The sequence below is a fragment of the Gallinula chloropus genome (assembly GCF_964237585.1).
Source record: "Gallinula chloropus genome assembly, chromosome: 26".
NCBI lineage: Eukaryota > Metazoa > Chordata > Aves > Gruiformes > Rallidae > Gallinula > Gallinula chloropus.
The window spans coordinates 3,471,995-3,493,479 of NC_140111.1; the positions used below are offsets into that span (position 1 = coordinate 3,471,995).

At 59.6% G+C, this 21,485-nt stretch overlaps 2 protein-coding genes across 2 annotated transcripts in view; both read right to left on the reverse strand.

The window, feature by feature from the left end:
- Positions 1-2,500, reverse strand: part of ZNF385C (zinc finger protein 385C) — a gene marked incomplete at its 3' end in the record, with an annotated part of 65,936 nt that extends 63,436 nt beyond the window's left edge. The window contains exon 1 of the mRNA XM_084275335.1: positions 2,449-2,500. Coding sequence (XP_084131461.1) covers positions 2,449-2,485 — 37 coding nt within the window. The 5' untranslated portion in view covers positions 2,486-2,500. The remainder of the gene's footprint in view (positions 1-2,448) is intronic.
- A 14,512-nt stretch (positions 2,501-17,012) lies between these two features.
- Positions 17,013-21,314, reverse strand: DHX58 (DExH-box helicase 58; the record flags this gene model as incomplete). Its single annotated transcript, XM_084275719.1, has 12 exons — positions 17,013-17,539; positions 17,807-17,903; positions 18,139-18,329; positions 18,566-18,727; positions 18,983-19,132; positions 19,240-19,496; positions 19,581-19,763; positions 19,858-19,984; positions 20,216-20,332; positions 20,555-20,745; positions 20,834-21,035; positions 21,141-21,314. 12 exons carry the CDS (start codon positions 21,312-21,314, stop codon positions 17,357-17,359), a joined length of 2,034 nt encoding a protein of 677 aa, XP_084131845.1. The 3' UTR covers positions 17,013-17,356.
- Positions 21,315-21,485: the final 171 nt, after the last annotated feature.

The window sequence follows — 21,485 nt, forward strand, 5'->3', positions numbered from 1 at the left end:
TGGCAGCATGTGCTCTGGCTGCACAGCATCTCCTTGCACAGGGTCACTGTCAGACTTTGCCAGGCTGTCGAGCTCCCGGCTCCCACCTACCCTGGCTGGGACACATCCTGCACGGTCCAGCGATGGGGATGAGGCCCCAAGGCCAGTGAGCCACCAGCCCCAACAAATATTTCTTATTCTTGGGGTTATTAAACCGACCTCATGGTTTGTCTGGACCAGAGGCTGCTGCTTTGCCTTGGCAGAGCATCGCTTGAGCAGCCAGCGGTGAGAGCAGCCACTCCAGAGCCCGTGCTGAAGAGTGCAAGGCACAAGCTCGTGCTCAAGACACAGGGTGGGAAGTCACAGCTCGCTGTGATGTCACCACCCTGACAACACGCAGCACTGCTCCATGCATTTGCATACAGAGCTCTGTGCTCAGGATTATATCAACCCTGCATGTGGCGGATTACAGAGCAGCTGAGAAACCCCACAGCACCCGTTATCCCCAGCCTGACCCTGAAGTCTGCCTGTGGCAGGAGAGTTTCCCATCGCCAGCGTCATGCTGGCAGTCACGGAGGGAGCAGTGCGGCTCCTCCTGTCCCCATGGAGCCGTTTCAGCCCAATGACAAACACTGCTCAGAGAGGCCAGCACTGGGCTGGACGCTCCCTTGGAAAACACCTGCAGCCACTTAAAAAAAAACCAAACTGGGAATGATGTGACTTGTGCTGGCTGCTGAAACTCCGGCCAGGCTGGCAGCTGGGGACAGAGCCTCATTTATTTGCAGCCTGTCACACACAGCAGCGCTGCCCATTGATGCTATTTTCGGGCACCGTGCCCCACATGCAGCAGCAGCAGCTTAGACAAAACGTCTGAGCTCCCCGGTCCGACACCCCAGATAATCCTGGGGCTGGAGACATGGTCTGCACAGTGCTGAGCAGCACCGGGCCAGCTCCTGCTTGTGTTGTCACTGAAAACTGCTGCTGTAATCCACTCAGGGCTGAGGGTGCTGCCAGCTAGCACTGGGACCCATGGACACATCCAGCCCTTGGGGGAGCTGGCAGCTTGAGCAGCAGAGTGGCAACCCAGGTGATGTTGATCCCTTCACACCGGTGAGTCCAATAAAGTCCCTTGAGCCTCCAGGAGTGCAGAGCTGCACCCCCAGAGCCCCTCACCTTCACACAGAATCACCCCCCGTACTTAAGACACACTTTGAAGTTTTGCTGTGGAAGCAAAAGGCAGCCACACGTGCCAAGGAGAGCTGGGAGTCCAGACTCCGTGCGAGAAGTTGTTTTCCCACACTCACATCCAGCGTGATCAGCACGAACAGCCCTGCCAGGGGCAGCCACGGGCACGTCCCCGGGACACGCAGCTGAGGAGAGCTCCAGCCTTACCCAGCTCACGAAAAGCTTCAGTGATAACTCACTGTTAACAGCAAAGTATATTGATAAAAGCTAAGGAGAGAGTGGGTGAGGATGCTGGGTGTGTGTCCCAGCAGCTCACTCCCGCTCAGCGGGTTGCTCTGTGGGTGTGTGCCTGGCCAGGTGGGCTCTGCCCTGGGCTGCGGCCACCCCAAGACCCAGCGCTCGCTGCCCGAACTGCTAACAGAAAGAGCTTTTGTAAGGCTTCAGCAAAAGTCCTTTTCTTCAAGAGCTGAGTACCCCTCACAGAGACAGCCAGAAACCCTCGGCTCCATTTCCAACACAAACCTCTCCGCGCCTCAATCAAAGCAGGAACACGAGCCGGCGCCCTGCCGCCGAGCCGGGGGGCGTGCAGGGTGTGCTGCGCACCCCGACCCCCCGACCAGCGCCGTGGGGCCCATGGCCATGGCCCCACCACCCACCCCAGGGACGCAGACGCAGCACCCACCCACCCACCCAGGTCACGCCGCACACCCCCGCCTGGCAAACGCTGCCGGGGCCCAGGCGCTGCCGGCAGCCCCGAGTCCGCTGCACCCTCCTGGGGATGGCACCCGGACACCTGGGTGGAAACAAACCGGGGGGGGACCCCCGCGACCACCCGCACACCCACGCAGGTCCTGCTGGGCGTGGGAAAGGCAGCCCCGCCGGGGAGAAGGGGCTGCGGCAAAGTTCCTCGGAAGAAGTTTCCCCCCTGACCTGACACTTCCCGCGGGGGAGGTTGGTTGGGGGGGGGGGGAAACGAGGGCTCAGCCGCCCCCCACCCCCGCCGCCCTCACCCCGGTGCGCGGCGCTGCGCGGCCGGGCTTCCCGTCCCCGGGAGCCGCGGGCGAGAGCCGGGATGGGGAGCGGGGACCGACGCATCCCCGGGCGGGAGCATCCCCCGGCCGTTCATCCATCGCTTCTCCCGGCTCGGCGGTGCCTCCCCAGCGCGTCCCCCCCCCGCCGACAACTTTGCTACGCCGCAACTCTCTCGGGCCCGCAGCGCGGCCCCTGCGGGCCGAACGGGTACCGGCGGTACCGATGGAGCCCGGGCCGCCCCCGCTGCCCTACCTGCCCAGCCGCCCGGCTCCGCCGCCGTTTGCAGCATCCTCCCGCCGGCTGCTCGCTCCCGGCTGGGCGGGCGCGCTCCCGAAGGAGGAGGAGGAGGAGGAAGAGGAGGAGGAAGGGGGGGGGATGAAGGCAGCGCGCGCGCCGCCGCGGTTTTCCCCCGCCGTGCGCCCGTACGGAGTGGGAGGGGGGGAACCGCAGCGGCGCATCCCGGTGCTGCATCCCGCAACGGGGCGGGGGGGTGGGAGCCCGCTGCCCACCCCCCTCTCCGGGATGCCCCGGGCTGGGACAGGTCTGCAAAGAGCCGGGACGGGCAGCTGAGTGGGGTCGGGGGAGGGGGGGGGAATGAGTGGGGTCTCCGGGGACCCCCTGCCCAGCTGGGCTGCCATAGCCACCTGGGCACCCCCCGGGGGAGTGCAGAGGCTCCCCAGGCCCTGCCCAGCAGATCAGGGATCAGTTCGGTGTGTGGCTGGGCATTGCCAGGAGGGTGACCCAGCAGGGCAGTGGAGAGGGCACACCCCATTTCAGGGCACAGGGATGCTTGGTGCCAACAATGTCACAGAGGTGTCAGGTCTCAGCCCCACCGCAATGAAGGTCCCCAGTCCCGTAGCATGGACCAGCTCTGCCACAAGGGATGGAGAAGAGGAAGGTGGTCTCACTGGCAGCAGAGCCCCCAGTGTGACCCAGACACCTGTCAGGAATACCCCTGGCACCCTGCCTGGACAGCTTAACTACTCCAAAAGAGCTGGAGGAGCCCAACTGCTCCAGGAGGATGAAACAGGAGGGGATGGAGGAGGGGGCCTGCAGGGAGATGCTGGTTGCTCTTAAATCATCGTGGCTGGAGCACGAGGCACCCGCCAGGCAAAGGCTTCTTTGCTGACATGCAGCTGGCTAACACGAAGATCAACATTTTTTTGAGCAGAAAAGCATGTGTTTTCCTACCCTTCTCATTGCCATTAATATTTCAGTGGCTCCCAGAACCTTTAAGTGGGGCCACACGGTGTTGACAAAGAAGAGCAGATACAAAAGAGACCTGCTCCCCGCCCCAAGGAGTACAGCTGTCTAGACACGTTACATAATCACATTTTGCCCTCCTCCAGGACATTTCACAGAGGATCTCAAAGCACTTCACAAAACTGCTAATTAAGCTTTGCAGCCCGGAATCGCTCTGCCCGCCCGGGCTCTCCGGCCAGGAGCGATCTCCTCCAGAGCAGAAGCACTCAGGGGCTCTCAGCTCCAGGAGCTCTCGCCTGCTCTTGCTTTGCCTCCACCAGAAAGGGAGTCGATGCCAAGCTGAGGTCTGATAGGTCCTGTGCAGCTGCTGGCAGAGGGGTGGGGGCTGCTGGAAGCCAGGACAGACCGCACATCGCTCTGAGCAAAGGACTGAGGGCTCAAGGCATCCCCCCCCCCCTCTCAAACCAGGGTGGTGGGACCCAGGAGCAGAGCTTTGAGCTCCTCTCCAGCAGCCACTTCCAGGTCCCCTTGATGGACCCGGCATCGTATGCCTGGCCAGCCCATGAACCCCACTCCTGGTTCCCCTGGAGCCGGGGTCAGGTCCTGAGGGTGAGCAGTGCCTGGGTATGGCTCTCCCTATAAATTACTTTGGGTGTTATGGATACTTTCTCCAAACCTTGGTGCATTTATTTGCAGAGCCATCTGATTTTCACAAGGTAGGGTGGTTGTGGTTTTTTTTTCCCTTCTTATAAATAATTACAGGCACTCTAATGGATCTCAAACCTTGCATTACCTTGGCTGTCAGGAGCTTGACAATTACCGTGTAGCCTTCCTCTCCAAGGAGGAGAGACTTTTTTCACATTAACCCTTGCAGCCTTGGCCTGCCTCCACCACACCAAGAGGAAGGGGTCCGTACTCCCCCCCCTGCCAGGCATGGGAAGTGGGAAGCACAGGATGAGGCCTCTCTCCTGACCCACATCTCCCAGTGTTTCTGCACAGGGGAGCATGGATGAGTCGCTCCCACCCCACCAAAACTGTTGGCTTCCCCCTCCCCAAGGCAGCATTCACAGAACACAGAACAACATGATATTCCTCGTGCTGCCTTTCCCCTCTCCTGAAGTTTCACAGTACGTTTAGCAAGCCCTCACACAGGGGTTCATGTGACTAAACAAAACCTCCCTGCCCACTGTACCAGTCCCTACCATGGGACTGAGCTGGTGACACTTTGCTGTGTCAGAGAGATGAGTCAGGAGAGGAGCTGTTTTCCACCAGAGGGTCCAATTGGCTCCTGCAAACCATCCTCATTGGGGACCCCCAGGTCAGCACCCATCAAGAGGGTCCCATCTCTGCTCCCCACCATACAAACACACTCTGCTCCCTTAGGGCTAATAGCACACTCTGCTCTTTGGTTCCATACAACCCTGCCCAGCCCTGTCCTGCTCCTGTCTCCTGCCCCACACACCCAACTTCAACTGGTGCAAAACTCTTCCAGGCTGCAGGAAAACTTGTTTTCCACCCAAAAACATGGCACAAAGACTGGCCAAGGCTATCAATGTGATATGTATCTCAGCAATGCCAGCTGGTCCTCCCAGAGACACAACTTTTCTTGTGTTTAGTTCAGCTTCTCCCTGAGATATTGCTTGTGCCAAGGCCAACAGAGACCTGTTGCCCTTAAAAACCTCTTAGTTTGCTGCAAATATTTCTGGAAATGACGACAACTCTCTAAACAAAGAGAAGGTCGTCTCCAGCCACAGCACACCAGGATGCTGTGGGACAGATTAGCAGAAGGAACAGCACATCCAAATCCCCCATCTCACCACTCACAAAGCTTCTCTCATCCCCCACTCACGTCTGCACAGCAGCTTTCTGGGTTCAGAGGGGCAGCAGCGAGCTTGGGAGGGACCAGACACTCCTCAGGGCTGAAGTTTCACCTCTCCAGGGCTTGCAGAGTCCGGCAGGTCTGCGCTCAGTAAATGGGTGTTACAGGTAACCCCAGAGCTGACACTCTCACAGCAGGGTGGGTGCTGTGGTACCAGCCCCCAGCAGCCCCAGGCATCTCGCTGTGCAGGGAGATACTGGTGCTGCCTGGGGATACCACGGTGACACCTTACCAGAGCCAGGTGCTGTGTGGGGTGACAGAGGAGCCAAAGGCTGTCCTGCACATGATGCCATTGAGACATCCCCAAACCCAGGCATGGAGCCACAGGACCAAAAGCCCTGCCTGGAAACCCCCCAGCATCAAATCCCACATTGCCAGCAGGCAGGATGAGGATGAGGAGGCATCCCCTGCGCAGGCTCCTGCGTGCCAAGGCCCCAAGGGAGATGGGTGAGCACAGGAGACACCATGCCACAGGATAGGAGCCGGGGTCCTGCATCTCCAGAAGGTCAGCACGGGGCAGTTCAGCCCCAGAATCACTTTCCAGGAAGCCTCACTGGCTCCTCAGCCGCCGCGCTGAGCTGTGCCAAGCTGCTCCAGCAGCTGCCGTGGCTGTTCAGCAGCTGTTAAGCCCATAATTGCTCATTGAGTCATAACTTTCCCTTTTTTTTTTGTGTGTGTGTGTGTGTGTGTGTGTGAAAGCAGCACTGTCAGGGAATTAAAATCTTTTCAAAAGTCCATAAAGATTTCATAAATGTTTCAGCTCCTGCTCAATGAGGACTAGTGTCTTTCCAGCCAGGAGGAGGGGGCAAGAGAAAGGGAGACAGGCAGAACATCTCAAACAGCTGTAACCAGCTAAAGAAACACCAACAGGCAGCACCGGTGTGTGGGAAGTTGCCCTTGTCCTTGTGCCAAGGGTGCACTCACCCTGCCTGCCCCCAGCACAGGGCAGGATCGGTCCAGTTGGCAGTCTGGGTGTAAAGGCCCATCTTTGGTGTGACTCAGGTTGTTCTCTGTGAATTCCCAGGCATGCTGCAGCCAGAGGCAATGGGCTGCCAGGACACAGCACAGCAGAACCACCAGTTTCCAGGAGAGTGGAAAGCCAACACAGGGTGAGCTGGGCAGCACCAGCCCCAGGCAGTAGGAGCATCTGGGATCTCATGCCTGTTCTGCATCCATTGGCTAAATCAGCAGGTTACCTGGCTCTGACCCGATGCAGAGATCAGGCCCAGCAGCCAGCACAGACATGGGAGGGAAACACCCACATTTGAATCCAGAGGAGCCCACAGCATCCTCAGGGTGAGGGTTGGGGCTCTGTGAGGGCTGCTACACAGATGGGGTAAACTTATCCCTTTTTACAGCCCTTCCCAGCACTTTGCAAATAGCTGGAAATGAAATTAAATTATAGAATCTCAGCCCTCCTCTGCCAGATGAGGTCATTCCCCCATCAACAAGCACCAGCAGCACCCCAAGCATGCAGCCTGAAAATCAACCTGTGGTCCAGCAGCATCTTCCAGTTGCCTTTAGAGACAGGGCAAGAGCTCTGGGACAGCGATTGGTCCGTCTGTCTGTCCCACACACCCCTCCACAGTGCTGATTGCACTTGTGCCACGGAGCTCCTGCTGCACCAGCACAGCCCAGGGTGAGTCAGACCAGGACAATGACCCCAGCCCATGTACCAGGTGGCACCTGGACACCAACATCATCACAGGTGCTGTGGCTCTGGGGGGTGGGTGCCTGTTTCACTGCAGCCCTTGCAACACTGGGCTGGTTTGGCTGGGAGCAACGGGAGGATGAAAACCTCAAAGCCACCTCGGGGTGCATCAAAGTCTGTGGCACAAGAGGCGTGTCCTGTGAGCCTACAAAAGCTGGGGCCAGAGAGCATCCTAGCAAAGCTGTGGGAGCCAAAAGACAGCAGGAGGAATACACCATCCATCGCGGAAACGCTGGGGAGGTGGAGTCTGTCCCGTGGTCCTGGGGAGCTGGTGTATGAGCTGGGAACGCCTGCAGCAGGCTGCTGCTCCACAGCTCTGCTGGTCCTGCATCGGGCACAGGGGGCTGTCTCTGCGGGGACCCTGCCCAATCCTGTGGTGTAGCCACGCTCAGGGCGGGGAACCTGGTCCCAGAGTGGGGCGGAGACAGCCCCGGGGCAGGGATGCTGCAGCCCCGGGGCAGGGATGCTCCAGCCCCGGGGCAGGGGTGCTCCAGCCCCGCGCCAGGGGTGCTCCAGCCCCGCGCCAGGGGTGCTCCAGCCCCGCGCCAGGGATGCTCCAGCCCCGCGCCAGGGATGGAGCGAACAGTTCAGCACCCAGCTCCGGCACCCAGCAGCAGCTGAGAGGAGCAAGGACTGTTGTGTGACTTCAAGAACAAGCAACAAGGACAAGTGAGCCCCAGCCGGGCTGCGGTGGGTGCGCTCGGTGTTTACAGGTTGCCGAGGCACTGTGCGCTCCCGCCGGCAGCCCCCACTCCGCCCCGGGCACCCGCTATTTTTAGTGCCAGTGCGGAGCTGCCTTTGATCCTCCCTCTATTAGTTTTGTAAAATATCCGGGCCAGATGAGAGCGTCACACAGCCCCCGCAGCACAGCCCCCCCCCCCCAGCACAGCCCCCATCCCCCCCCGGAACGCGGGGCTCAGGGATGCTGTGCCGCAGGGAAGAGCCCAGCATCCCTGGGGGTCGGGCACCCCCCCGCCTCTGAACATGAAACACAGCCGCGTCCCCGCAGAGCCCGGCCATGCGGACAGACAGGTTTGCACCCCAGGATCTGCAAAGCCCCCCAGCAGCAGCACCCATGGGTGCTGCAGGCACCACAGCCCCGGCTGCCAGAAGCACAGAAGCGGGTCAGAGCCAGAGCTGACGGGGTTCTTGCTGCACAGAGACCCTGTTGGGGCACCCACGGGGGCAAAATCCCCTCAGCAGCTGCAGGGACAACAGAGAGACCCCCAGCTCCAGGACACCGCCCTCTCCCAGTCCCCCCCTCACCACTCACCCACACTGGGCATCGCTTCTTCAGCCGCAGCATCGTCTCCCCGAGGGCTGCTGAGTGAAAGAGCACCAATAACTCAGCCTTAGTGGGAAACTCCTCTTGGTTTATGGCAGCTGTTCCTTCCTTCCTTCCTGCTGTAACTTTTAATTAAAACCTACAAAAGGAAGATAACTAGTCCCTCCTCATAATTGTGGGGAGTAAATTTTATTGTATAGAAAAGTGGGTTTTAATTTTTAATGGGCTTATTTTTAAGGAAGAGCAAGGCTTTGAAGGGAGCTCTGAGCCCTGGTAACGTTATCAAAGGTGATGAGAGGAACAAAGATGGGTTTATTACACATTCCCTATAAAACTGTTATTTTAGGGGAGTTTCGTGCTTCCTCCTAATGAGAGATGAATTGCAGCAGCTTCATTTGCTGTAGGAGGAAAATTAAAATGAAACTGATAAGAGGCCCAGCCTCTAGCTTCTGACTTACCTCCCAATTATAAATGAAAGCTCACAGGCATTCCAGAGATGGGACTTGATGTCTACATTAATTATAAATAAATTATCTACACTTAATGTTTAAATGAAATTCCAGATAAAGCTTTATATTTAGAAGAGCACTGCATCAGTGCATAAATATTTATGCAAGGAGTCTGGAGCAACTGTGGCTGCTTCAGCGTGACATCAGAGCAGCTCCAGAGTGGGGAGCTCCCAGCTGGGTGCTTGGGGGGGAGCAGGGCTGAGACCACCAGTGCTGGGAGGGGAGTGGGACAGCTGGGTCCCAAGCAATACCTTGGGTCCTGGCAGTGGGCAGCTGGTACCACAAGCCCAGCAGACCCAGCAGCTTCATCCCAGCAGCCCACAGGTCTCTGGCTGGTGCATCCCAGCAGGAACCAGCCCATGGTAAGAAGTTGGGGTATGTGCTGGGGGGAGAGCTGCTCCCCCAGCCCCTTCTTCCCCCCCAACCTCCCAGGCTCAGGGAATAGCACTGGGACCAGCTGCACCCCAACTTCGGGACCAGCCTAGAACCCAACCACACACCCCCAGCAGCCCCATCACCCTCCCCTCACCCTTATAGCCTCAGCTGGGGGGTGGGGAAGGCTGGATGGCCCCACCTGGGTGTGGGGGCTCAGCTGCCCTGCCCTGCTAAGGAGCTGCTGGGAGCTCATTTTCCAGGAGATAAACTGAGGCACAGAGAACAGCTGTGATTTACTCAGCACCCTCTAGTATTAACCCCAACCTCTTCATATGTTTTCTTGACACAGACTATAACAGGAAATAAATGCTGTTCTCCATGGTGCCCTTTCCCTGCCATCCCAGGACTAACCCCCCAGCTGCCTCTGCCACAATACCAACACTGAGAGGCTATTTCAGAGCTTTTCAACCCCTCAGCAGCAAGAAGGGGACGTCATCCCTGTCACAGCATTTTCCTCAGCCTCTGCAGGAAGCTTTATGCTCATCCCAGTTTGCCAGTTGGGTTGGGCTTAAAACCAGCCATATTTTAATGCTTTGATGCAGCCAGGGTGGAAGAGGAGAAATTTGACAGTCCCACAGCTCAAAGCTGTGTAGCAAAACATGAAAAGAGAGTAAATGAAAGAGGATTGAAATCATTCAGCCCCAGCCACTTGTGCAGAACTTCAGCTGAGCTCCAGGTGGGATCCCACATCCTGAGCAGCCACAGCCAAGGTGGGATGTAGGGAGCAGCCCCTGTCAGTAACAGAGGAAGAACTGCTGTCCCTGTGGTCAGGTCTTCCCAGCACTGCTTCATGTCAGGAAACATCCAGATGCAGCAGCTTTCCAGGGGCCTGGATCCTCCTGCCTGGTTTCTTCTTGCTGCCTGAGCCTGGTGACCCCCCCAACCCCCAGCACATGCAGGACCCCACCAATGTGTGCCAGCCCCCCCCAGCCCACGCTGCCAGCACCTTCCTGCTCACCAGTGCTGCTGCTTGCTCCCCAGATGCTGGTGTGACAGGGAGCAGGGCAGGGGAGTGGGGACACAGCCGATGCCAGGTGAGCCCCCCTTGCATCACAGGCTCTGCCTTGAGACCACAGAAGCTCATCTCCCATCCCTGCTGTGCTGGAGTGGCTGGGTCTGAGCACCATGGACACTGTCCCACAGCTGAGCTCTGTGTCCTCAACAGCCACATCCATGTGGTGCTGGGCTGGGCTTGCTGCAGGCTCTGGGCTGCCTGGGAAAATCTGTGCTAATCCCTGACTCTGCCTGCCACATCCATCCCTCCTGCCAAACGCTGCCACAGCTCCCGTGTCCCCTGAGTCTGCAGGGCCACTCCTTGGCTGTTCCAGTTCACCCAGGATTAGCTGAAGCACATGGAGAAACGATGCCTGGGTGCCTCTTCCTTTCAGGGGCAGCCAGAGAGCAAACTGGCTACTGCAGTGCTCAGATAGGGGCACTGCCAGCACCCTGCCTGCTCCTGCTCCCCACATCAGGCAGGACACACGTGGGGGACAGCAGAGCATCTCAGCTCTGAAACAGCGTCCAGGCAAAGGCAGAGCATCCCAGCCGCAGAACAGCATCCTAGCCAGGGCAGAGCATCCTGGCCCTGGAACAGCATCCCAGCTGTGCAACAGCATCACAGTCCTGGAACAGCATCCCAGCCAAGGCAAAGCATGGACGTGTGACCCATCAGCAAGCATTGGGCAGGCAGGTTGTGGTGCAGCCAGCCCGGGAGTTGCAGCAGGGTCACCTTTGGTATCACAGCGCTGCACAGTCCTTGCTCTGCAACGGGAGTGGTATCTCATTTCTTCCTCAATTAGCTCCTGATTATCAGTGTCCCAGGGCCCCTTTCCAGTCTCTGTTTAATGCACCATTAATAATTCATTTCTCAGATAGCAGGAACGCAGTGCGAGGTTAGGGCTTTGTGACTAATAAGTAGCAGAGCAACCCTCATCTCCAAGGGACAAATGAAGGGAACAAAAATAAAGAGAAAGAATCAAAGATAATATGTTTCGTGGCCTTTAATCAAACACTCAATAAAGGGTTTGATTACTCAGGTGAAGAGCACGCAGGGACACTCCTCCTCACAGCCCCAGGCTGCTGGGCTCCCACGCCTCGCTGACACCATTGCCAGGGCTGGCAACGTCCCATCACCTTCCCCAGTGTCAGAGGGGGAAACTGAGTCACGTTGAGGCAAAGCTTGGGTGGTCTCCAAGCCAAAGCATGGGCTGTCCCATGCTGTTCTGCCCTGGGGGGGTGGAGGTTTAGGTGGTGCAAACAGGAAAGTCCCAGGTGGCCAGATGTGCCCAGCAACTGGCCCTCACTGGGGTGGAGGGAGAAACCAGAAATCCCAGCCTTTTGCTGGAAAAACCTGTCCATGGCCCCAAACGCTCCGTCCCCTCCACAGGAAGGACTCTGTTTGAGAGATGTCCCACTGTGCAGCTCTGCACTGTGCTGGGGAGGGCAAATGGCAATGAAGAACTTCCAGGAACTTGTGTGTTACACGTGCCATCTCTCCCACGAGCCTGGCAAGCACTGCCCTCTCCCATGAAACACACAAGGGACTTAAAAACCATCGCTGGAGTTTGCTCAGACTGCAGGGTGGCATGTGGTCTGGGATGGGATGGGATGGGATGGGAAGGAGAAGCAGCTCCTTGTTCTCTCCCACTGCTGCCCCAATTTGGGTAATAACAGAAACTGGGGGGTGGGGAACAAAAACCATCTGCCAAAACAACCATGGCTGCAGGAGAAGCAGAGGGGCAGCATGTGAGGTGTGATGGACCAGGAGTCATGGCACTTCCCCCCTTTAAGGGGCGTGGGACAGGAGACCAGGTATTCCCAGCCCACGGCTCCAAGAGAGCTCTGAGCAGGTTGAGGGGTGGGTGTCTGGGATGGGAGGGACGAGCGATGCTGCTGTCGCAGCCCTTCCCAATGCCAGGCTGGGCAGCAGCAGCTGGGATGTCTCTGCAGGGGGTTGGGGCCACGTTGGGACAAGGTTTTCCTGGCCGGGCACCTCAGCAGAGCTGGGGAGGGAGAGGGGCAGAGCCAGTTTCGGCTGCAGAGCGTGGCGAGGAGCCGCCCGGCGCCTTGGCAGCTGCACATTAAGTGTGACGGGTTCCTGACAGATCCAATTATGAAGCTGGGTCTCAGCAGAATCGCAGCCCTGAGATTTAGTGCATGAAATTCTGTTTGGGAATTTTCTGATATTGCAGCTTGTGCCACAGGGTCCCCCTGGGCCCCTGCACTGCGCCGGCACTTGCCAAGCCCTCCCTGGGTCTGACCCCCAGATTTGCTTTCGCACCCACAAGGTTGTGCCTGCCACAGCTGAGCCCTGGCCAGCAGCAGCCAGGAGGAAAGTGCTGGGGCAGCTTGGGCGCTGCCTGGGGCTGAGAACCCTCCTCTCTTCAACCCCTGCTTCTGCCCAAGCCCAGCAGGCCAGTCCCTGCACACCCACCCCTCTCACGCTGGGCAGTGGACTGTCCTCTCACGTATGGTTGTGCCCACCACCCCCACCCAGCACAGGCTGCAGCAGTGACACAAGCACCACCCAGCAGGGTCACCTCCCCGAGCACCCCGAGATGAGCAGCCCCAGGTTTTGGCATCCCCATCACGGTGCAGTGGGGACCGGTGGGCAGTGGAGGCAGCGCTGCCCTCATAGCACCTCGGGCATGTGTCTGCTGTGCCACTGGCAGGGCTGGCAGCACCCAGCCACATGCCAGGGAGCTTTTTTAGCCTAAGCAGAATAAAACCACTGTGATTATATTTCCTGCCTCCCTGCTCAGGGCAGGAGGGAAATTGTTTGATGCTAATCCCCTGTTTAATCCACCAGCAACCTGACGTGCTAACAGTCAAGTTAAACTCCCAGCAGGGAATCATGAGTCCCTCGGTCACAGGATGGCAAAGCACAGCAAGACAACCATGTCCCTGGGTGCTTGGTGGGCTCCCACTCACTCCCAGCAGAGGAGGAGAGTGGAGATAGGGGCAGCATGGAGAGAGGGCTTTGGGTTTTTAGGATCGAGTTCCTCCATGAGGAGCAGCTTTCAGCAGGCTGGAATTTCCCCTGGTACAAAGGGAGGCTCCAGCTGTCCCAGGAAAGGTCACCTCGGGGGCTGACGTGTGCCCAGGCTCTGGGAGAGGCACTGGGCAACAGAGAGATTTTCTGATGTCCCTAGGAAGCAAAATTCAGTCCCTCACCCCCCTCACCCACAATGCCACTGGACTCATCCTGCTGCTGCTCAATCCCATGTGGGGCCAGACAGGACCCTTGTCCCTTGTCCCTGGGCACCCGTGGTCCAGCCAGGGCATCGCTTTGAGGAAGGCACCCAGGGATCCTGCTCCAGCCACTCTGTGCCCCCCTCACTGCAGACCTGCACCTGATGTGGAGTTTCAATTTGTCTGACTTTTATCTTCAAGCCCTCCTCAGTTTTTATTATTCCTCTCTCAGCTAAGTTAAAGAGCCCTTTAATACCTGGCAGTTTTCTCCCTGGGAAGGTACTTGCACACTGTAATCAAGTCACATCTCAGGCTACTTTTCGATAAGCTAAACAGATTGAGCTCTAAGTCTCTGCTAAACACCAGCCTCAGGAAAGGGCCAATCTGAGGCACTGCCAAGCAGAGCAGAGCTGGGATTTTTCAGCTGGTGCATTGAAAGGTGAATTGTCGCTTTCTGATGCACTGGTGATAAATGAAATGGGCTGTATAAAAAGAAATCGTTGCATTGCCCTTGCTCTGGAGAGGTCTGTGAGCACACACAGCTGCCAGAGGCACGAGGGGTGCTGGGGTAGGAGGAGGTGGGTGCTTCTGGGGGTCATGCCCATCCCCACACCACAGTGGGGGAAGCTCACCTGTGAAAGAGCAGGTGCAAAACACCTTTGCTGCACTTGTGCCAGCAAAACTTGCTGCTGCAGCAGCTGTTTGCTGTGGGGCTAATGGTGCCTGTCTCCACTTACAGGCAGGGAGCTGTGATGGCCTGAACATAAGTGCTTTGGGGAGCTGAGATAAGCAAAGATGCCCCAAGCCACAGACTTAAATCCAGAGGTTATTGACGGGGATGTGTCAGTGTGCAAAATGGGACCAGCAGCCCTCTCTAATGCCCAGCTATTGACAAGACAATTGGAGTGATGAAGTGGGGCTTCAGGCTGGGTTAATCACAGGCCAAGCCTGCCCAAAGGACCCAAGGAACATTGGTCTGTCACTCTCTGTGGAGAGTGGGGAAACCCAGCCTTGGGCTGTGTGCAAGGATGGGGGAGGACAGAGGGACCCATGGCTGGGGGTCTTACCCACGTGAGGAGGTCAAGTGGTGCAAGGTGAAGACATCACAAAGATGCAGTGCTGGAGCAGGGGGAGACCTGGCCAGGAGCAGCCTGGGGACACACTCGAGCAGCCCCGTGGCACCCAGACCTGCTCCAATATGGACTTTCAGCCTCCCTGAGTCCCCCCAAGTCTCTGAAGCTGGTTTATCAGCACACTTCAGACCTGATCGATGCAGGAGTGAGCTGAATGGCTGATCAGAGGGGAACAGCCACTGCCTCTGCCCCAGACTGAGGGATGCAGCCACGGTGCACTTGGAGGAGGGTGCCTGCAACAGCCAAGGGGGATTAATGGGGTTGCAGGCACACATGGCCCTGCACAAGCACACAGGCTGGCCCAGCCACAGGCAGCCATGCAAGGCCAGCTCTGAAGATTGCAGGCTCTGAAGGATGCTGGCCAAGGTCACAGCACCGATCGCTGCAGCTCAGCTGCTCCCTGCTGCCAGGCACAAGGTGACCGAGCCCCTGGGAAGGAGAAGCCAGATGGGGCTGGAATTAAAGCAGGGATGCACAGGGAGGAACAAGCAGGGGCTGGATGCAGACCCACTTGCCAAACCCACAGAGTCCCACAGTGATGCTATCCTGGTCCTGTATCCTGCAGAGTCAGGTGCACCCCTTCAAAAATAGGCAAGTTTGGATCAATGTTGCAGAAGTTCTGGGTTTGAACACCAAAACTGACGATCAGATCCACGGAGGCTGGTGAGAGGTGGTACCACCCAGTGCTGCAGGCACCCATCAGGTTAACTCAGCCTGGATTCTCTGAGCACAAATCAGGGCAATTTGAGCTTAGCAAATGATCTGGGGTCCCCGCAGGAGGGATTCTGCCTGGGGAGAGGCAGGAGAGGCCATCCTAGCCCGCAGAGAACTACAAATAACTCAAACGGCCTCATTACCCAGTTTCTGAGGAGCAGGAGTTTGGTTTCATGCTTTCCCCCGGGGCTCCCTCCACCTGAAACTGGGCTATGCCTCGGTACGGCAGAAGCAGCCGCCCTCAGCTCGGGCAGCAGCGCTCCGAGCTCTGGAGACACCCCCCGGCAGCGGCCCGGGGGCACCGGGCACCGGGCAGGGGCCGCTCCCGGGCACCCGAGCGCGCCCGGCGGAAGAGCCGCCTCTCGCCCTTCGCCGAGCCCCTTGTGCCCCGCGGGACCGGAGTGGGCTCACGGAGGGACCGTGGCACCCCCCGTTCTTTCCCCTGCCCCCACCCCCCGCCACCGGGACACGACCTGTCCCTGCCGCGCGGTGCCGGCACCGACCCGCCACCCGCCGAGTAACCGCGCTGCTTACCGGAGCGGCGGGTCCACGGGCCGGCACCCACACGCGTGGCCGGATCCCGCGGGAAAGGGGCTCGCCTGGAGCGGCGGGTACGAGCGCCGCAGCCTCCCGGGCACCGGCCGAGCAGCCTCCCGCCGGCGGCCGGCGTCCCCCGGGCCGGGCTTAATGCCCCGGGTGTCCCCCGGCTCCCTGGGCATCGGTCTCATCCCATGGTCGGGCCGGGCCGGGGCTTCCCTCTAGCGACCGTCAGCGGGAGAGCAAGCGTGGGGGCAGCGCGGTGTCCGGGGCCGCAGCATCCCCCCGGCCCCGGAGCATCCCCCGGCGCCGGGATCCTGCCGCAAGCCCAGCGGCTCGGAAGGAAGGGGCCCGGCGAGCTCCGCTCCCCCGAGCCGGCCCCGCAGAGCCAGCCGGAGCACAGGAGTGCTGCCGGGGACAGGGTGACTCCCGCAGCACCGAGCTGGACACACCGGTTCAGCCTCAGCAGCCCTTTCAGTTCTGCCAGAAGGTCAAACCCACCCGCAGGTCCAGACTCCCCCCCACCACAGGGCTGTGGCTCCTTCTGGGCCATGGGAACCACAGGCTCCTTAAGGTTGGAAAAGATCTCCAAGATCAACTAGTCCAACCACTCCCCACCACCTATAGTACTCAGTAAACCATGGCCCTAAGTACCTCATCCCATCTTGCCCTGAACACCCCGAGGGATGGTGACCCCACCACCTCCCTTGGGCAGCCCCTCCCAATGCCCAGCTGCTCTTTCTGAGGAGATTCCTAACCTGAACCTCCCCTGGCACAACTTGCAGCCATTCCCTCTTATCCTGTCCCTGGTTATCTGCAAGAAGAGGCTGACCCCCCCAGCTCACCACGACCTCCTTTCAGGTAGTTTGAGAGCACAACACGGTCTCCCCTGAGCCTCCTCTTCTCCAGGCTAAAGAGTCCCAGTTCTCTCAGCTGCTCCTCGTAAGACTTGGAAGGTTTGTGGGGTTGCTCAGGCCAGCATCTGCAGGGAGGGGTGGGTCTGGTGCAGTGCCCCCCTCCCTGGGGATCCCTGTGCATCCAGCACGGTGGGCTCTGGAATGGTCCAGCTCTGGGGCAAGGGGTGTCACACATTGGAGCTGCCTGCACCCAGTGAGCTCTTGTGATGAGTGAAACTGCTGCCACTACCCTTGTTCCCAGCACCCAAGCACGATTTTACTGAAGGACCAGCACAAAGCAGATTCCATAGAGCAGTTCTGGGGTGGGTCCTGGGCCCATGTGAAATGGATGGTGCTGCTGGCAGGGCCACAGAGACAGTCCCCCCACTCCCTGGCCTGGCAGCGCAGGGGGGGCAGAAGGGGAAGGAAGGGAGAGCAGCTGTCAGCAGGCAGGAAAGGATGAGGGTGCTTTCCCAACCCCTGTGGCTAACCCTTTCTGCGCAGGCACAGCAAAGCCTCCTGCAGTCACAGGCTTGAGCAAGGGATGGACCAGCAAGCAAAGGAGGAATGGGCCCTGGCTTTATGTCTGCATGAGCCTGAAGGGACAGGCTCATGCCAGGGGTGAGGGGAAGCGTCCCATGGTCCAGGAAGTGGGCTCAGTCCTTGTCTAGGCAGAGCTGGGGCTAAAGGTACTTCTCAAGTACTCGAGGTAGTCGAACTCCTTGATGGGGAATGTCACAGTGCTCCACTTCTTGTACCTCCTCCTCTCTGCCGGTGTCCCAACCACAAAGTTTCTGATGCAGAGGATGGGCAGCTTCACCTGCTGGTAGATCATCTCCATGCCCCATTCCTGTGTGGGGAGGGAAGAGAGAGTCACGCAGCCCCGGGGCGCAGGGCCATGCACACTGGGGATGGAGGCAGCTCCTCACTCCCTGGGGTACGTCCCCCTCTGGAGCCAGCTACCCCTGTCCACGTCCCTGTGTGCATGATACATCACATGGGCAGGTGCTAAAGGGAGACAGCTCCAGTCCTCAGCCAGGAGCTGGGGCACAAGGCACAGCCCCCCAGCTCTGACCGGGCTGCAGCCGCGGGGGGTATTGCCACATGCTGCACTCACCTGGCTGCACTCACTGCACATGATGCGGCAGCTGGGCTCCCAGTCCTTGAAAGTCCTTTGTAACTGTATTTTCCCAGAGGAAACTCTGTAATACAACCTGCAAGGGGCCGAGAGACACTCTAATGATGCAGTCTGGGGTCAGAAACAGGACAGCACACGTGCTGCCACAGTCACCCAAAGACACCCTGGGACCTCCCAGGACTGGTGCCCCCCCAAGAAAGATCTGGCAGCAGACTGCTGCCACCCCCTGCCCGTCCTGGGAGGAGAATGCAGCAGCTCACACAAGTGACACTGGACAACTGCTCACCCCTCTGGCCGTGCCCAGCTCCTACCTGAAGCTGGGGTTGATGTTGACGTGGTGCATGCCCTCCACGGTGCGGATGTCACTGCCGCGACACACCGGCCTGGTGCAGTTGACACAGTAGAGAGAAACAGCAGCCGGGTCGTGCAGCTGCCGCCTCTCGCTGATCCTGGTCTCCTTCATCAGGCAGCTGGCAACAGCAACTCGCTGCAGCTCCCTGATCTAAAGAGGGCAGAGGGAGGCAGGATGGCAGAGTGAGGAAGGGCTCAGAGCAGGGTAACAGGCACCAACAGGCAGCGGACATGGCGAGACACAGGGCCTTGGAGAGATGCTCTGTGCCAGAGTGCATGAGCTGCATGGCAGGACGGGATGAGTGCTGCCCTGAGAGAACAGGAAGCCAAAGCTGTGGCCAGAGCTGCCAGGCTCTGCTGGTGCTCAGGGCAGCGCCCAGCACTTGCCTTAAGGCTGTACTCCTGCTCAGGCATGGCTTGCACTGCTCTGATAGCCCTCTCCATGAGGTCGATGAGGTTCTCGTTGAGCAGCTCACGGGAGACCTCTTTGCTGTTGGCTTTGGCGAGGACGGAGTAGACGCTGTTCTGGGCACGGGCACGGCCCCGGGCCTGCAGAAGGGCCAAATGCTGCTGTCAGTGGAGTGGGGGGGGACATGCCTGACCCCCCTTAACCCTCCCATGCCACCCCACAAAGATGGATCCACCCGCCCCACCTCGCTATGCCTCGCCAAGGAGATGCTCTGCCAGGGGCTGGGCTGCCCCAGGGAGCTGCCAGCAGGGAAGGGAGGGGGGGGCTTTGGGGCAACCCAGCACCTACTCCCCCACAGGGCTGGGCAGAGTAGCTGAGGGAGCCTGGGCAGCGACCTGCATCATGGCGATCTCATTGGTCATTAGCCCGTAGCGGACCACGATGTTGCACTCAGGGATGTCCAGACCCTCCTCGGCCACGCTGGTGGAGAAGAGCAGGTTGAGGGCTCCCTCACGGAACAGCTTGATCACATCCTGCTGCTTGTTCTGCAGGGGACAGCGCAATGCTTGGGCCGCTGTGCAGGGCTCCCAGCCCCCAGCAGCACCTGCAAAGCGTGCAGAGAAGGGCAGGCCCAGTGCCTTCCCCTGCTCACCTGCGTCATGTGCCTGGTCTGGCTGCTGTACCCAGCACCGGTGAGGACAGCAGCCCTGATGTGCTGCCTGTGGCCCACGGCTGTGTCCTGCAGCCAGCTGAACAGGCTGTGGGCACACTGCCGGGTCTTGGTGAAGATGATGCCACGAGAAGTACCCGGGGACTGGAAGTGGTCCCGCAGGATCTCCTCCAGCTTGCCCAGCCTGGGGTTCTCATAGCGTTGGTCCTCAGCAAGCGCCCGCAGGCTCTTCCTGTTCTCTGTGCAGGCAAGTGGGATGTCAGGGGGAACCCCTTGCGGCCCCAAACACAGCCAGCACCAACCCCTCCAGGCCCCTCCGTTACCCTCAAACATGGTGGTGAGGAACTGTTCAGTGGAGTCCTTCATGTCCCTCTCGGTGCTGTAGAACTGCTGGAGCCACTGGAAGGCGTCGATCATCCGGACGGTGTCGTTGATCAGCAAGGCGTCGTTGTACTTGCGCAGGTGCAGCGTGCACACCCGTGTCCGGCGGCAAAACGTCTCTGCCGCTGGCGAGGGATGGGGCACACCACGGTCACAGCCTGACCCCCCCCACCCCCCCAGCACCAGCCCTGCCCCACCGCACCGGCACCCCCCCCTCACCTCTCTTCTCCAGCTCCACAACGCGCTGCTCGTAGATCTGCGTGCCAAAGTCCTGTGGCAGGTCAGGCATCTCCATGTACTGATGGATCCGCTCCATCACCCTCTTCAGCCGCTCGCCAAAGGGGTCCTGGAAGCAGAAGGAGGCTCAGAACCTGAGGAGTTGGGGATGTTGCTCCAGACAGCCTCAGCAGCCGAAGGGCTGCTGTGGGATTCCTGTGCACCGAAGCTCCGAGTCGAGTGATTCTTTGCGTGGGTGTGAGCCAAGGGCACGGAGTGACACAGCCCTGGCTCAGCAGGGCTCAGGGGTCTCACCCCCCCACCCAGTGAGCAGCCCTGGCTCCACCCAACTGCCGCTCACCTGCGCTCTCTCCTGGCACAGGTCGTACTGCTTCACGGGCTGGGGAACGTGGCTCTGCAGGTGCTGCAGCTCCTCCTGCGCTGACATGATTTTCTCGGTGTCCAAGTTGGCACAGATCTGAGGGCGAGACCCCACTCCCAGCCCTGAGCCCGGGGTGATGCTGTGCACGGACCTCGCTGGTACCCCAGCGAGTTTGGGGTTGGCTGCCTCAGGCTGCCCCATGCCTGCACACTGCATCAGCAACACCCAGCCTGAGGGACGCCCCACTACACCCCAAGAAGTTCTGCCCAGGGCCATCGCACCCCATCTCAGTGCAGGACAAGGGGATGCAAAACCCACCTGCAGGATGTGGTCTACAGCCCCCTTGAAGGAGGTTGCCCCCCCAGTGCCGGGGGACGCCGTCAGCCCCAGGACCTGCGGCAGGTCCTGCTGCCCGCTGAGCTTGCGCTGCAGGTAACCCATCATGATTTTGTTGTAGACAGCTTCCTTGTGCGTGTGGTGGCACTCATCTATCACCAGCAGTGAGAAATCTGCACCAGACAAGGGCGGGGAGAGGAGTGAGGGGCAGTCCCAGCCCAGCCCAGGCGCAGGGTAGCAGTGCCAGGGTCCTGCACCCACCCGTGAGCTCCACGTGCGTGTCCTCCTCTGCGCTGACCAGGGCGTTCTGCAGGATCTGGGCTGTGCAGATGACAAGGTCGCTCTGCTTCACCAGTTTGGCAAAGAAGGACTTGTGGCTGCTGTCCCCGCTGATGGCTGTCACCCTGAAGTCCTCCTGCAGCACATGGAACTCCTTCTTGGCGTGCTGGTCCACCAGGTGCACCTGTGCCCACGAGACCCCGCTCACCGCCAGCCCAGGACCACCACCCTGGAGCCCAGAGCCAGCGAGAGCTGGCACCCCATTACCACTGGGACAAGGGACAGGCACCTTGTTGACCAGCACGGCCACCTTGTTGCCCCGCCGGCTCTCCAAGTGGCACCGGCAGATGTAGACAGCAGCACGGGTCTTGCCGGCGCCTGTGGGCAGCCAGATGATGCTGTTCCTGCCCCGCAGGGCTGGAGCCACCACCTCTTGCTGGTATCCCCGCAGCTCCATCTTCATCCCACTGCCCGGCCGGGGAAACGAAACTCAGAGCGATGCAAACTGCTGGAGCCCCAGCAAGGGGGGTCCCCGCCGGCCGCGCTGCTGGGAACAGGCAGGCACCAGGGCTGGGCTCAGCCAAGACATGCCAAAGATACCCCAGCTCAGTGAGTGGGGCTGAGGGGGGTGGGG